The sequence below is a fragment of the Pristis pectinata genome, chromosome 3 (assembly GCF_009764475.1).
Source record: "Pristis pectinata isolate sPriPec2 chromosome 3, sPriPec2.1.pri, whole genome shotgun sequence".
Lineage (NCBI taxonomy): Eukaryota > Metazoa > Chordata > Chondrichthyes > Rhinopristiformes > Pristidae > Pristis > Pristis pectinata.
In genome coordinates, this window is record NC_067407.1 from 82,129,178 (window position 1) to 82,143,633 (window position 14,456).

A 14,456-nucleotide genomic window follows, 5' to 3' on the forward strand; every position below is an offset into this window, starting at 1 on the left:
TAGTTTACCTTAAATAACCAGGACATAAACATGCGAAGAGGTGGAATCAGAATTGGAGATTGTGGTGAAACTTGATTATCTAAACTGATACCAAGGTTGTCTCTAATCTGAAAAAAAATCAAAAGATTGGTCTCATTAATCTGGTTTAAAGGATCAAATAACCCAAGAACAATACATCCAATCAGCCAGCTCTGATTAATAAAAACGTGATATATGCACAATATTGTAGGAACTTACTGACGCCTGTAAGAATTCTTATGAAGAATTATTTAACAATTGAACCACAGAACCATAGAACACTATAGCACAGAAAACAGGCCATTCGGCCCTTCTAGTCTGTGCCAAAACAGTATTCCACTAGTCCCATTTACCTGCACCCAGTCCACAACCCTCCAGACCTCTCTCGTCCATGTATCTATCCATTTATTCTCAAAACTCAAGAGTGAGCCTGCATTTACTACATCAGATGGCAGCCCGTTCCATACTCCCACCACTCTTTGAGTGAAGAAGTTCCCCCTAAACCTTTCCCCTTTCACCCTAAAGCCATGTCCTCTCGTACTTATCTCTCCCAATCTAGGTGGAAAGAGCTTACTCGCATTAACTCCGTCTATACCCCTCATAATTTTGTAAACCTCTATCAAATCTCCCCTCATTCTTTTGCGCTCCAAGGAATAAAGTCCTAACCTGTTCGATCTTTCCCTGTAACTCAACTCCTGAAGACCCAGCAACATTCCAGTAAATCTCCTCTGCGCTCTTTCAATCTTACAAATATCCTTCCTATAGTTAGGTGACCAGAACTGCACACAATACTCCAAATTTGGCCTCACCAATGTCTTATACAACCTAACCATAACATCCCAACTCCTATACTCAATACTTTGATTTATGAATGCCAGGATGCCAAGAGCCTTCTTTACAGCCCTGTCTACCTGCGACACCACTTTCAGGGAATTATGTATCTGATCTCCCAGATCCCTTTGTTCCTCTGCACTACTCAGTGCCCAACCATTTACTGTGTATGTCCTACCTTGATTTGTCCTTCCAAAATGCAACACCTCACACTTGTCTGCATTAAATTCCATCTGCCATTTTCTGGCCTATTCTTCCAGTTTGTTCAGATCCCTCTGCAAGCTTTGAAAGCCTTCCTCACTGTCCACTATGCCTCCAATCTTAGTATCATCAGCAAACTTGTTGATCCAATTTACATTATCATCTAGATCATTGATATAGACAACAAACAACAATGGCCCCAGCACAGATCCCTGAGGCACACCACTAGTCACAGGCCTCCAGTCTGAGAAACAATCATCCACTACCACTCTCTGTCTTCTCCCATGCAGCCAATTTCGAATCCAGTTTACAACCTTTCCATGGATACCTAGTGTCTGAACCTTCTGAACTAACCTCCCATGTGGGACCTTGTTTTGAAGTTTTCATTGTTTTGTGCTTAATCTTATTTTTCTATCACTTAGAAACAGGAACAAAGCATTGGTCCTAAACAGGGGCATTTTAAAGTTTTTACACCAAAGTAAATAGAACTGTACAAGGATAGTTTGTGTGTGCATGAGCCAAGCTGCTCTAAAAAAAATTGTATATTTATAAAAGGATTCTGAGACTTTTCTGACTTCACTTTTTTTTTGCAGGAGACAGAGTTGCCATAAACTGATCATAAAACTAGAGACAGAACATAAATAAATTAACACACATGGACTTGAAACACTGTTGCTTTCTCCACACAAGCTATCTGACCTGCTAAGTATTTCTAACATTTTCTGTTGCTATTAATCTTTCGTAGATAAATCCATTTACTCTTCATTATTCAGATAGCAAAATTTTAGCTATAAAGCCATAAATGCAAGGAAGATGTGGAAAGTGGACTATTTTTCATTAGAGCATATGGTAAGGAGGAGAGCATGGCAATTCTCACAGTTGAAAAGGACGAAACCTTTAAACTAAACTAAATGAAAGGAGTTTCAAGCAGAGAGAAACTTTTGAATAAGGATCTGGATAAATGTGGAATTCACTTTAGATGTTAATGACTGAGGCAGAAATTTTGTTAACATTCATAACTGGATAGATGGTGATAGGAAAGATGCTTGAGGGGTATAGGACAAGGGGTATAGAACGAGGAAAGGAGATTATAACCATTTGCTGTATGGTGAGTAAGAACAGAAATGGATTGGGTGGGCCAAATGATCTCCTTCTGTATGGTGACTTCTGTGTTTCTATACACTTAAATACATGGTGCCCCTATTATGTGTAACATTTTCCAATCTCTGGTAAAACTAAGGCAGTGTTAAATGCACCTTTGCCTCAAGTCTCAATATAGTTTGCTTTCAAATTTCTTTCTTTTTGTACGCATAAACAAAACAGCAAAAAAAATTAGAAAATTGCAGAGATAACTTAATTGTAACCTCTAGGACATATTCAAAAAACATATAAACAGTCAGAATACCCAAGTATTCTCCATCTTCAAGTCTCCAGAAGGCCTTTATTCCTTGAAGCAAACCATTACAAATGGTCTCAGGAACATAATTGACAGGCTCTGCAAAGTTCCCTCAGGACACTTATGTTAAATGAGTGCAAGCTGCATTTTATATGAAACCAAAACCTGTTGTGGTCTGTATTTTGTTGCTGCAGTGACAGTAAAACCATCAGAATTCTCTATCATTTCACATGAAGCAGCCAGCAACTTTGGGACATATGCACATGCATAGTTTTAAGTGTAAAATCCTAAGTTGCTGTTAGTGCACCTCCACAGCCAGCACTGTTTTGAAGTCTTTGCCACTTCAATCAAACAAAATCAATGAATGCACAAAATTTGGAGATATTTCTGAATTCCAGAAGCACTTTAGTGAGACCAAATATTAGACCTTTGCTGCATAATGTGCAAGCTACTTTTTAAGTTGTGCATAAAACCATTATTACAACTTAATAAGCTCTCATCAGAAAACACTAACTTTGTCTGCATGGATTTTAACTCCTTCACAAATATTTTAAAATATAACACCTTAAAAATAACCTAAAACGTCTATTCAAATTCAGTTTCTATTTTAATCTCAGGTTTCAATCATTATAATGCATTCCATAAAATATTTAATATGTAGCTTAAAATTGCCTTCCCAATATGCCAAATGCAAGAATTCTTTCATATGATTAGTTGCTCAGCCAGCTTTATGACATTATGGTTGGTACATACCACCAGTGGTCCTTAAAGACAGAGGATTTCAGCGATCCAAGTTGAAAAAGGGAAATTATGTTTAAGCAAAAATTTTACAATGCATGCCATGGCACAGCTAGTAGAGCTGCAGCCTCACAGCTCCAGAGACCAAGGTTCAGTCCTGACCTCAGGTGGAGTTTTTACATTCAGTGAACTCATGGATCTCCTCCAAGTGACCATACAACAGTACAGCATTGGAACAGTCCCTTCAGCCTATGATGTCTGTGTCAACCATGATCCCAATTTAATCTAATCCCATCTGCTTGCACATGATCTATATCACTCCATCCCCTTCCTGTTCATATGCATGCCTGAATATCTCAAGTGTTGCTATTGTATCTGCTTCCACCACCTCCCCTGGCAGTGTGTTCCAGGAACTTACCACTCCACGTAACAAAAGCTTGCCTCACAAATTTCCAATAAACTTCCCTCCCTCTCACCTTAAAGCTATGCCCTCTGGTATTTGACATTTCCACCCTGGGAAAAATAATCTGAATATCTATCCTATCTGTGCCAGTCATAATTTTATAAACTTCTATCAGATCGCCCCTCAGCCTAAAACACACTAGAGAAAACAATACAAGTTTGTCCAACCTCTTCTTATAGCTAATGCTCTCTAATCCAGGCAACATCCTGGTGAACCTCTTCTGCACCCACTCCAAAGTGTCTACATCCTGCCAGTAAAGCAGCAACAGAACTGCACACAATACTCCAAATGTGGCCTAACCAAAGTTTTACGCAGCTGCAACATGACTTGCTAACTTTTATACTCAATGTCCTGACCAATACAAGCAAATATGCTATACACCACCTTTACCACCCATCTAAGCATGTTGCCACTTTCAGTGGGGTATGTACTTGCACCCCAAAATCCCTCTGTACATCAATGCTCCTAAGGGTCCTGCCATTTACTTTATACCTTCCTTTTTCATTTGACCTCCCAAAGTGCAATAGCTCAGACTTGTCCGGATTAAATGCCATCTGCCCCTTCTCATCCCATATTTCCAATGGATCCATATCCTGCTGTATCCTTTAATAATCTTCCATAACTCCACAAATTTTCATGTCATCTGCAAACTTACTAATCAACCCTCCTATATTTTTGTTCAAAGAGGTCCTAGCACTGATCCATGCAGAACACCATCGGTCACAGACCTGTATTTGATCAGATTAACACCCCTCCACCACAACCCTCTGTCTTCCATGGCTACACCAATTTTGAATCTGATCTACCAAGTCTCCATGAATCCCTTGATTCTTTTGGATCAGTCTATCATGAGGGATCATATTGAATGCTTTACTGAAGTCCATATAGATGACATCCACTTCCCTACCCTCATAAATCATCTTCGTCACCTCCTCAAAACAAAACTCAATCAACTTTGTAAGACATGACCTCCCCCACACAAAGCCATGCTGACTATTCCTGATAAGTTTATGCTTTTACAGATGTGAGTAAATCCTATCCCTAAGAACCTTTGCCAATGATTTCCTCATCATTGATCTGGGGCTCACTGGCCTATCGTTTCCTGGTTTGTCCCAATGGAACAACACTGATCAGTGGACTAGGAGGACAGAAGGGCCTGTTTCAGTGCTGTATCACTGTGACTCTATAATGAAATGTTTAATAAAAGCTAAGTGCTTAAGGATAATTGTTAGATTAAGTGCCAGTCAAGAATGTTACTAAATATCAGGTAATTGGGATGGTCATTTTGAAGTTTTGAAATTGAGTTTGGCGATATGTTAACAAGATAACTTTTATAACAGCCTACATCCCAGATCCCAGAAGTGAGAGAACTATAAATATACACACTGAGAATATGTATTGATACTCAAAAAATTGGTAAAACATAAAGGTACCTTAGCTAGTTTGTGCCAGAGTTCATTTAAATATTCAAAAACCATGGCATGAATTTTAGGGCTGCGTATGCAATTGACATCCCCCAAAATGCCCAGGATCCTTCTCCATAGCACAGCAGCTGCATCAGCATGCCAACCAGTGAGGTTTCCTCCAGCAATGATACTGCATTCATCTGCAAGGTATTCGCTACTCTCTGTCAATTGAAACATAGATAGATCAGAAGGTAGATCATGCAAGCTCAATTCCTTGACCATATGTTCTGCAGTTCTTGCATAACAATCATGCACTTCATAAATTATTAGTCAATTCAGAGTTCAACAGCAATATACGAGGCTAAATGAACTCAAGGGAATCAAAGTACAACAAATATAGATAATATATTTGTTTCATGTTGTTAAACACTGAATCACAGAAGTCAAATGTCTCTCTTTTTGAAATATATTGCAAGTCCAAACCTTCAAAAATACCTAGAGGATAGGATATGATGTACATAGCCATGAATATGAAAATGTATAGCTTCTTTTACAAAACCTTCTTCCCTCCTAACCATATTCAAACAGAATGGTTCAATGAAACAGAATATTTTAAAGTTTGGTTCAGAGAAATCATGACAGATAGAAACAGTACAATTCCATGACAACACTGCCAACTGAATTACCTTTGGACTAACCATGCCAACTCATATAAACTGGACATACATAGACTGGAGCAAAAAACTGCAGATGCTGAGAATCCAAACAAAAATACAGCATGCTGGAAGCACTCAGCAGGTCAGGCAGCATCAGTTGGGAGAGAAATAGTTCACATTTTGGGTCAAGGACCTATTCACAGAACTGGGAAAGTTAGAAAATAAATTTAAGTTGCAGAGTGGGGAAGAGATGGAATAAACAGAGAGAAGGTGTGTGATAGGGTGCCGATCAAAGGTGTAAAGATAACAATTACCTTACTAACCAGGTTGGATGTGGAGAAAAATGAAACAGATTGAAGCAGAAAGGGGAGACAGCATGCAAGAGACAGCGAAAACAATATAACAGACAGGTTTCCTGAAATCAATAAATTCAATAGTAAGTTCCAAAGGCTGCAATATACCAGACAAAAGAAGAGGGTACTGTGCCTCCAGATTATGTTGGGCATCATTAGAGCAATGTAGAGGGCTAAAGACAAAGGGTGAGAGTGGGAGTGGGACATAGAAATGAAGTGACAGGAAGCTGGAAGCTCAGGGCTGCCCTTGCTATCTGAACAGGGATATTCTCTCCATCCTCATCCTTTTAAAACATGCTCATCTTCTCACGTTTCCAATTCTGATGAAGGGCCCTTGACCTGAAATATCAACTGTTTCTTTTCCCATATACATATTTAAGACTTGCTTCTTTAAGTTAATACCTTACCACTCAATTTTGCAATGAAATGTATATTACAAAAATTGTAATGCAGTAGCTGACATATGCAATTGTGCAACAAGGCTTGAGACACGCTTTACAAACAAATTTTCATTACAGCTATTTATTCTCATGAGCACTTTCTTTCCCAAAAACACTGGGTTTGGAGAAGTCTTGTTTTCTACACTATTCTAATCTGGTGGCATTCTGCAGCACCAGGTTTGTTTTCTTCAATGTTATTTTTCAGTGAGAAAAAAAGTTGATTTTCTTTTTTTTTCTGATCAACTCCAAAGCTGTGAATGCATTGATTTTTAAGCACGTGTGAGAACTGCATATCCAATTTTAATTGCACAACTTTGAATAAGCAAAGCAAGGATACATTGTTTATTGTATTTAACTGCAGATCAAGCAGCAGAATCCTCAAAGGGCATGTAAACTTTCTCCACTACAGCTGTCACATCATCACAGTCATATTATTGCAGGTCGGTGCTGGCAGGAATGCTGAGGTATTAGCTTATGCTTGCATAAACCAGAAATAATAACTTAATCTTAACAAATAGCACCATAACTCAGTTTTGTTTTGATATTGAATTTCATATTGTTGAAACTGAAACTTATTGATAATGCAATGATTAACTCTACTATTGCACTGCTCCCAGGACCAACACCACCATCTCAATCTCAGCGGGTGTATTTCAGTTGACATTTTCAGTTCTTCTAATTTCTAAACCACACAGATTCCAAACTTAGCCAAGTCTGATGTTATCACCTTATTCCAAATGGTGTATCACTTGATATTGCTTCATCCTCTTCTATCAGCAACAACTTCGTCTTGCTCATCGATTTCAAAATATTTCCTTTCCTTTCTGCAGCCTCACTGTTTCATTTGTGGTATTTCCCTACTTTCCATTTTACCTCTGCTGGAATTCTCTTGCTAAAACTTTTCATCCTTCTACATCCCTCCAGACATTCAGAATCCTCCTTAAATCCCCCCCCCCCCCCCCCCACCCCTTCCCTCCCCACTTTCAACCACAGCTTTGGTCACATACCAAACTTGCCTAATTGCCAGTCTGGTGTAACACCCCTTTGCCAACTTTTTTGCTATTTTTGGAATATTCAGTAACATTAAACATGCAGGCAAAGTGCAAGTTCCTACATACATGGACAGGAAGTATCATTCACCACCTGTTGTTTTGAATTCACGTTCTTTCCGGTCAGATGGCAATGCTACCATGCTTCTGATGGAAGCAGCAAATTATTACAGAACTTAACAATTTGGTACAAATACACAATTCTCTTAATTACTACCTACAATTAATAGATTATGGAACTCCTCTCTGAATTATTGCAAACAAGGTAATAACAAGCCAAAATGGTTATGATGTCTTCATTTGGTCTGATTCAGGACTTCAGTGGTACTGGGGGTCATATTCCCCTCCAATCTTTATGTAGGAGGGGTGACCCCAGCAGCACCTTTCCCTCTACTGAACAGATTTTTAGATTTTGGCCATCTCAGAGTGTACTTGTCTGCCCCAGAACTTGCTCCCTCTCTGTTAACAGTGTGGCTTTAATCATGTCAAGTCTTAATGTAAATTCTTTACATTGCTATTTCAGTCTAACCACCATTGCTAATAGCTAGACCAAATAGGCTCCACTAACTGTCCTCTGCTTATAACTGTGCAGTCACTATTCTGGTTTGTTGATTTTCTATTTTATTGCAGATTGACTTAGCATTGATTCAAGCACTTTAACATTAAAATTTTTACACAGTTGCTTGCCCTGTTGACTACAATGTGATGATCCTTTACCTTCTCAAATTCTCATTGCTGCAGGAAAATAACAAAATTGTTTACACAAAACATCTGAACCATTTCGTTTCAGAAAGCAGGCAACTAAATTTCCTTCAACAGGAAGATTAAGAGAGAAAATTTGTAGAATCAACAAATAAAGTACCCAGATCATCAGGAATTTGCAACTTCTCATCCAAGAGTGTGGGTGAATCCTTAGGTTCAGGTTGTATGGAGTAAACTGAAGAAATGCTGGGAAGTTGTGGCTCTGCACAAGTTGAAAGTGCAGTACCTGACCCTAAGAAGGAATAGAAAAATATATATCATGAAGTTGCCTGAATTAATGCACCGAATCTATATTACAAAATGCAAAAGGTAATCTTGAATAAAGCATATACATCAACAAAAAACTTAAAGCTCTTCTATCATTTCTAAAATAATCTCCTACGTCAATTGGATTCACATAAATTTCAGAAACACTAAATTATACGTCAGAAGACAACTCGATAATACTCTCTCCACAGATGCTGCCTGATCCGTTGAGTTCCTCCAGCATTTTGTTTGTTGCGGTCATTTATTATTGTTGCAAAGTGCTGATTTTTTCAAAAATAAAATTAAAAACATTAATTTAAAATGCAAGGATCAGGATAGTTTCAAAATATATTGTGCACAGAACAGAGAAGTTTTCTTCCCTCAAAATCATGGTCAATGGTCTTATTTTTCACAAGTGCAACTCTATGTCCAATTCCAGCTACCAAGGTACAAGGTGACCCAAAGATCACAAGCAAGCCTGACCTATGGGCTTAGGAAGAGGAGCAAGGTCACAAATATCTACAGCCATATAAAACAAACATAATTATGGACTGCGAGTCAGAAAAAAGTTTCTTAAAATCTCAGAGATCCCACAACAGAACGTGACTTTGTCTAGGATCATAAATTAATTCTACTAGTTATACATTTTTTTCAAAAAATCCATGATTCTTGCCAGAAGGATTTTAATACTTAATGTTCATATAATATTTATATAATTAAGCCAAAATATATAATTAAAATTAATAATAAAATTTAATGTATGGTCACTATCAGGCCATTGTCCTGATGATAAAAGATGTAATGAATTCCAAGTTTTCAGGCTTGAATGGAGACAAATGAGAGGTGACCTTGGAGAAACACTTAAGATAATAAAAGCTCAGAAAAGGGCATGTCCAAAACCCAACATCAAATTAAACTCCAACATGTGGGCACAGATTCAAATTACGTTAAAGGTACATTTAGCACTGCTGTCAGGAAGCATTTTTTTAACAAGTGATTAAAACATTGAATAGGTTTCTTTGTCGGGTAGTTTTAAGAAATAGTTACATTCCATAATGGGATAAAAGGGAATAAGAGGAAATGTATGATCTTTGTGTGCATGAGTTGAAAGGCCTTCCTCATACATCTGCATCATGTGGTCCACTACATTCATGCTAACAAATGGTCATTTTACAATAATTATTAATTTATAATACTTATTAACCCACTCTCAGCAGTAAATGTGCTTAATAATTGTTGTTAAAGAAATACAAAGCAAAATGTTGTGTGTCATAGATCAGTGTTTGTCAGAAATTGCCTATCTCAAGATCAATGTATTCAGCCACACAAATGGAAACACTCAATTTTACATCAAGTGTCTAGAACATTGATTCTGGTTTAAAAATAATTCCACCATTTCTATTCCATTATTTAATGATGAGAGTGAAATAGATCATAATAATTGTAATAAATACAAGAATTACTGGAAAAGTTGTAATGCCCAACTTTTAATACCGACTTTCTAATCTTAATTGCCAATCCATTCCACTGTCATTAATGAAATTCTATTCCTCATTTTTTGGGGAACATTCATAACAATGTATGATGCTCATAGTGCGTAGTTTTCAAACTCTGAAGTGATTTTCTGAAGAAGTCATTACTAGGAAAAGACTAAAAATGAAAATTCAATGGTACAACTAAGTGTTTCTTCTGCAATTAAATATCAAATAGTTAACATTTTGCACAATCATTTAAAAAGTTTTCATAAATAGTCAATTAGCATCTATATATGATTCAATATGTCTACCTTTGACAGATGTTACGAAAATCTGTTTGGAATGAAAATGCTGGAATCTACACGTATTTACAGATTCTAACAGCTTTTCCACAACAGATATTAAACCAACATGTCCAACAGATAGTAAACCAAGATGTCTATAATTTGTTTTTCATTCTTGCTCTCATATATCTTAAGAAATACAGTTATAATTAAAGGAGAAAATTCTTAAGAGATCTTTGGCAAATTATGGGCATTTCTCACCTATCTCCACAATTGGGCTGGATTGAAACCATCATTGTTGAATATGTCAGTCTTTGGTGCAATTATTTTTCAAGATACTATTTTCTTGCACACATTAACTAATAATATACTGAATACTATCTAAAATTATCTTGATATGTCTTTAAAGGGCCCATATTATTCTTAACTCCCTTTCTCTTCTAATATATTTGTAAAGTTTGTGTTAGTCTTGACATACTTTATGAATTTTGAATCTAGGCACCTTGTTGATGCAGTTTAAAGATATTTATGATTTAAAATATGCAACTATAACAAATTTAGGGTTTGTACAAAGCTGGTAGAACAGTGCTTGATTTACAGAAATGAAGAGAGACCAGAGACTTAAATGAAGAGATAGCTACTTGATGAGAATTGTCATTATATGGAAGTGGGATGTCATAAAGAAAATCTTGATCATATACAACATAGAACAGTACAGCACAGAACAGGCCCTTCAGCCCACAATGTTGTGCCGTCACAGCTATTGAATGCCTCCTACCTACAGAATGCCCATATCCCTCTATTTTCCTCTCATTCATGTGCCCATCCAAGCCTCTCTTAAAAGCCCCCAATGAATTTGCCTCCACTACCCTATCAGGCAATGCATTCCAGGCATCCACCACTCTCTCAGTAAAAAAAAGTACCCCTCATGTCTGTTCTAAACCTACCCCCTCTCACCTTAAATGCATGCCCTCTGGTATTGGAAAATTGCCAGAGTAATTGGTAATTACCAGAGTAATAAACAAAATTACCATACATGTGAAAACTTGTACATTTCCCCAAGAAAGGTACAGAAAAGGTACAGTTCTCATGGCGTGTGAGAACTCAGTTAAGGAAATGGCATTCCTAACAAGTTATTTAATATATTAGTTAATTCAAAGGGAAAGTTTAAAATGTACATAAAAATATTGAATCAGCCAAAATGAATATACAAAAGAATGACTGAACATGGTCAGGATGATAGAGACGTACTTTTTGCTTAGAATAAATAGGATAACTAGAAAGAATTACAGGTGCAAGAGGGTTGAACAGATATTTTGGATCTATTTTCCCCCTAAAGGTTAAGGAGTGGCTTTGCCAGTTAAATGGTAGAGAAACCGAAACTCAAATTAATTGGATATGAACTCAAGAGAAATGGTATAAAGGGAAAAAGGTGGATAAAGCTCAGCCAAATGTTTTAATTTTGAGAATATTGAAGGAAATAGTTACGTTTGACAATGTTTTATGAAAGATTCATATCACAAATTGGCAACAGTTTATAAGTGAACTTAACATCACTGATGGGGAAATTAATTATGCTCTAATTGCATGTAGTTTCTCCAAAAGTTTCTTAAATGGCATTTCATTTTACTAAAGCCTTTGATGGTCTGTATACCATATGGTCGCTCTCACCCAACAGCTATATCTGTCATTAGCTGAAAGAACTCTGAAGATTTTTCTTTTATGAAATTCATTCTGACAACTTTTAATTATTTTCTTTATCTCTTTATATGTGACAACTTCTTTAATTGAACATTTTACAATTTCTGTAAAAAGTGCTAACTAGCCTTTAATTACTTGAATCAAGTCCATCTCCTTATTCTTTCTAAACAAAAAAGACTGGGGTACTGACAACTGATTGCTTTTCAGTGCTCCAGTACACATCCAAACTCAATGGAGCCTTGAAATATAATTTCCCGAGGATCTCTCAGGATCCTAGCATCATTTAATTGAGCCATTGCACTTTTGACCTCATTTAGGTTAACTAAAACATTTCTTTTGTATCTATCATACTCTCAACTTCTCCCCTCTGGTAAACAATGTTCCAACATATTTCTGAAATAACTGCATGATCATAAGTTCATAGAAATAACTCAAAAAAAGGTAACAGAGTAACATTTACTGCAAAAGATACACATGTTGAAAAGGCCACAAGAGGGAGCCTGCCAATGCATCGATGAGGAATCCAGGCATTGGTGTAACAGGAACTGTTGTATAGCCTGAGAGATGGTGAAGAACGTTAAAGGAACAAGGGAGCCCTGAAGACTCCCACTGAAAACTGGTATCTTTCTCTGTCAAGGTTAAGTCATTTAAAAAAAATACTAGAGAGACAAGAGGTGCTGAACGTCATTGCTATGCAAAGGAGGAAATCTGAGTTTTCACCTCCACTCCTAGGGATGACTGCCATTTTCAGATGCAAATAGAAATAACCGGAGCAGAAAGATTCGACTAAGTTCCTGGGATTGCCACCATTTGCATTAGTGACATTTCATCCAAGAAATTGCATTTCTGACAATGCAACATCCATTTAGAAATGCAATGGAGTGTTAGCTTGGATTTTTCTGCCCAAGCCACTCCACCAGTCACTAATATGCAATTTTTCTCCTATTATAGCAAATGGGCAGAAAACCATGATCTGTGCAAGACAAAATCACTTATAGCACAAGCTGGAATGCAGGTCTGCAATACAAGTTTAAAGTGAATGGTGTCAAGGAACCTGGATGCATTTTGTGTGCATAATGACCTTGGAGAAGGCAATGGTTGAAGACAGAAGGGAAAGTGTTGCAATGAGAAAGGGACCTTCAGAGAGGATATCATAATGTAATATACTTTACATAAAAAATTTAAAGTGGTTTCATTCGATCAGAAACTAAGATCTTAAGTCAAATCGAAGTAAATTTTTAAAAGGTATGGAGTATGATTTGACAATGGTAGATTGGAAAACTGCATTAAATGCTGCAACAGTAAATAAGCAATGGCTAACATCTAAATAATGTATAATTTATGATAAATATATATCCCTTTATTGTACAAAACACAACAGAGAAGGTATCTCAGCAATTGGTGTGGGCCAATGGACAGAAACGGTAGGATTAAATGGGTTATTTCTGGTTGGGAGACTGGGACTAGTGGGATGCTGCAGGGATTGATGCTGGGGCCTCACCTGTGCTCATTCAACATCAATGATCTGAATGAAGAGACCAAGTATAGCATATCCATGATTAGTAATGTTACTAAACAGTGTGGCACTGAGTTCTAAGGAGGATACAAAGAGGCTTGAAGGAAATAAAGAGAGGCTAAGTGAGTGGTCAAGGGTATGGCAGATGGAGTAGTAGCAAGACGCAGTTTCATCCACTTTAATAGTGAATGAGAGTATTTTTTTAGATCGTAAGATATTCAAAGGTGTTTAGATGGACGTGGTTGCCACATACATTAATTGCCAAAGTCAATGGGAAGGCACACTGAGCAATTAGGAAGACAAACAAGTAAGTTAGCCTTTATTGCAATTAGGTCAGAATATAAGAGTAAAGATGCCTTGTTGCAAAAAGGATCTACTAAGAGTGCATAGGTCTGTTTCTCTTACCAAAGGAAGGATATACTTGTGATAGAGGAAGCGCCAAGCAGATTTATCAGACTGATTCCTTGAATGGGGGGGGGGGGGGGGGGGGGCGGGGGGGTTGGGGGAGGGGGTTGTCCAATGAAGAGAAATCAAGCATACAAGGCCCTGGCCAATACTCTCCAGAGTTTAAGAGAACAAGAGGTGATCTTACTGAAATTCCAATTTTCTTATAGGAGTCAGTCATTTGAGATGGAGGTAGGAAGAAATTTCTTCAGAGTGTTAAGAATATTTAGAATTTCCTACTTAAGACAGCGACAGAGGCTCAATTGTTGAGATATTCAAGAGAGAGATTGATTTTTTTTTGATAAAGGCAGGAAGTGCCACTGGGGCAGTACAACATATTTAAAATATGGAACTGTACAGCACAAGAATTGGTTCTTTGACCCATGATGTCTGTGCCGATCATGATGCCAATTTAAACTAATCCTTTTGTGGTCTATATCCCTCCATCCCCTGCCTGTTCATGTGCCTATCCAAGTG

The 14,456-nt window shown here is 37.3% G+C and overlaps 1 protein-coding gene across 1 annotated transcript in view; it reads right to left on the reverse strand.

Annotated features, from left to right (window-relative positions):
* ralgapa2 (Ral GTPase activating protein catalytic subunit alpha 2) overlaps positions 1-14,456 on the reverse strand; it is a 355,144-nt gene that overhangs the window by 206,375 nt on the left and 134,313 nt on the right. The window contains exons 22-24 of the mRNA XM_052010999.1: positions 8,414-8,545; positions 5,081-5,274; positions 9-107 (exon numbers count right to left, since the gene is read on the reverse strand). Of these exons, the coding sequence (XP_051866959.1) occupies positions 9-107; positions 5,081-5,274; positions 8,414-8,545 (425 nt within the window). The remainder of the gene's footprint in view (positions 1-8; positions 108-5,080; positions 5,275-8,413; positions 8,546-14,456) is intronic.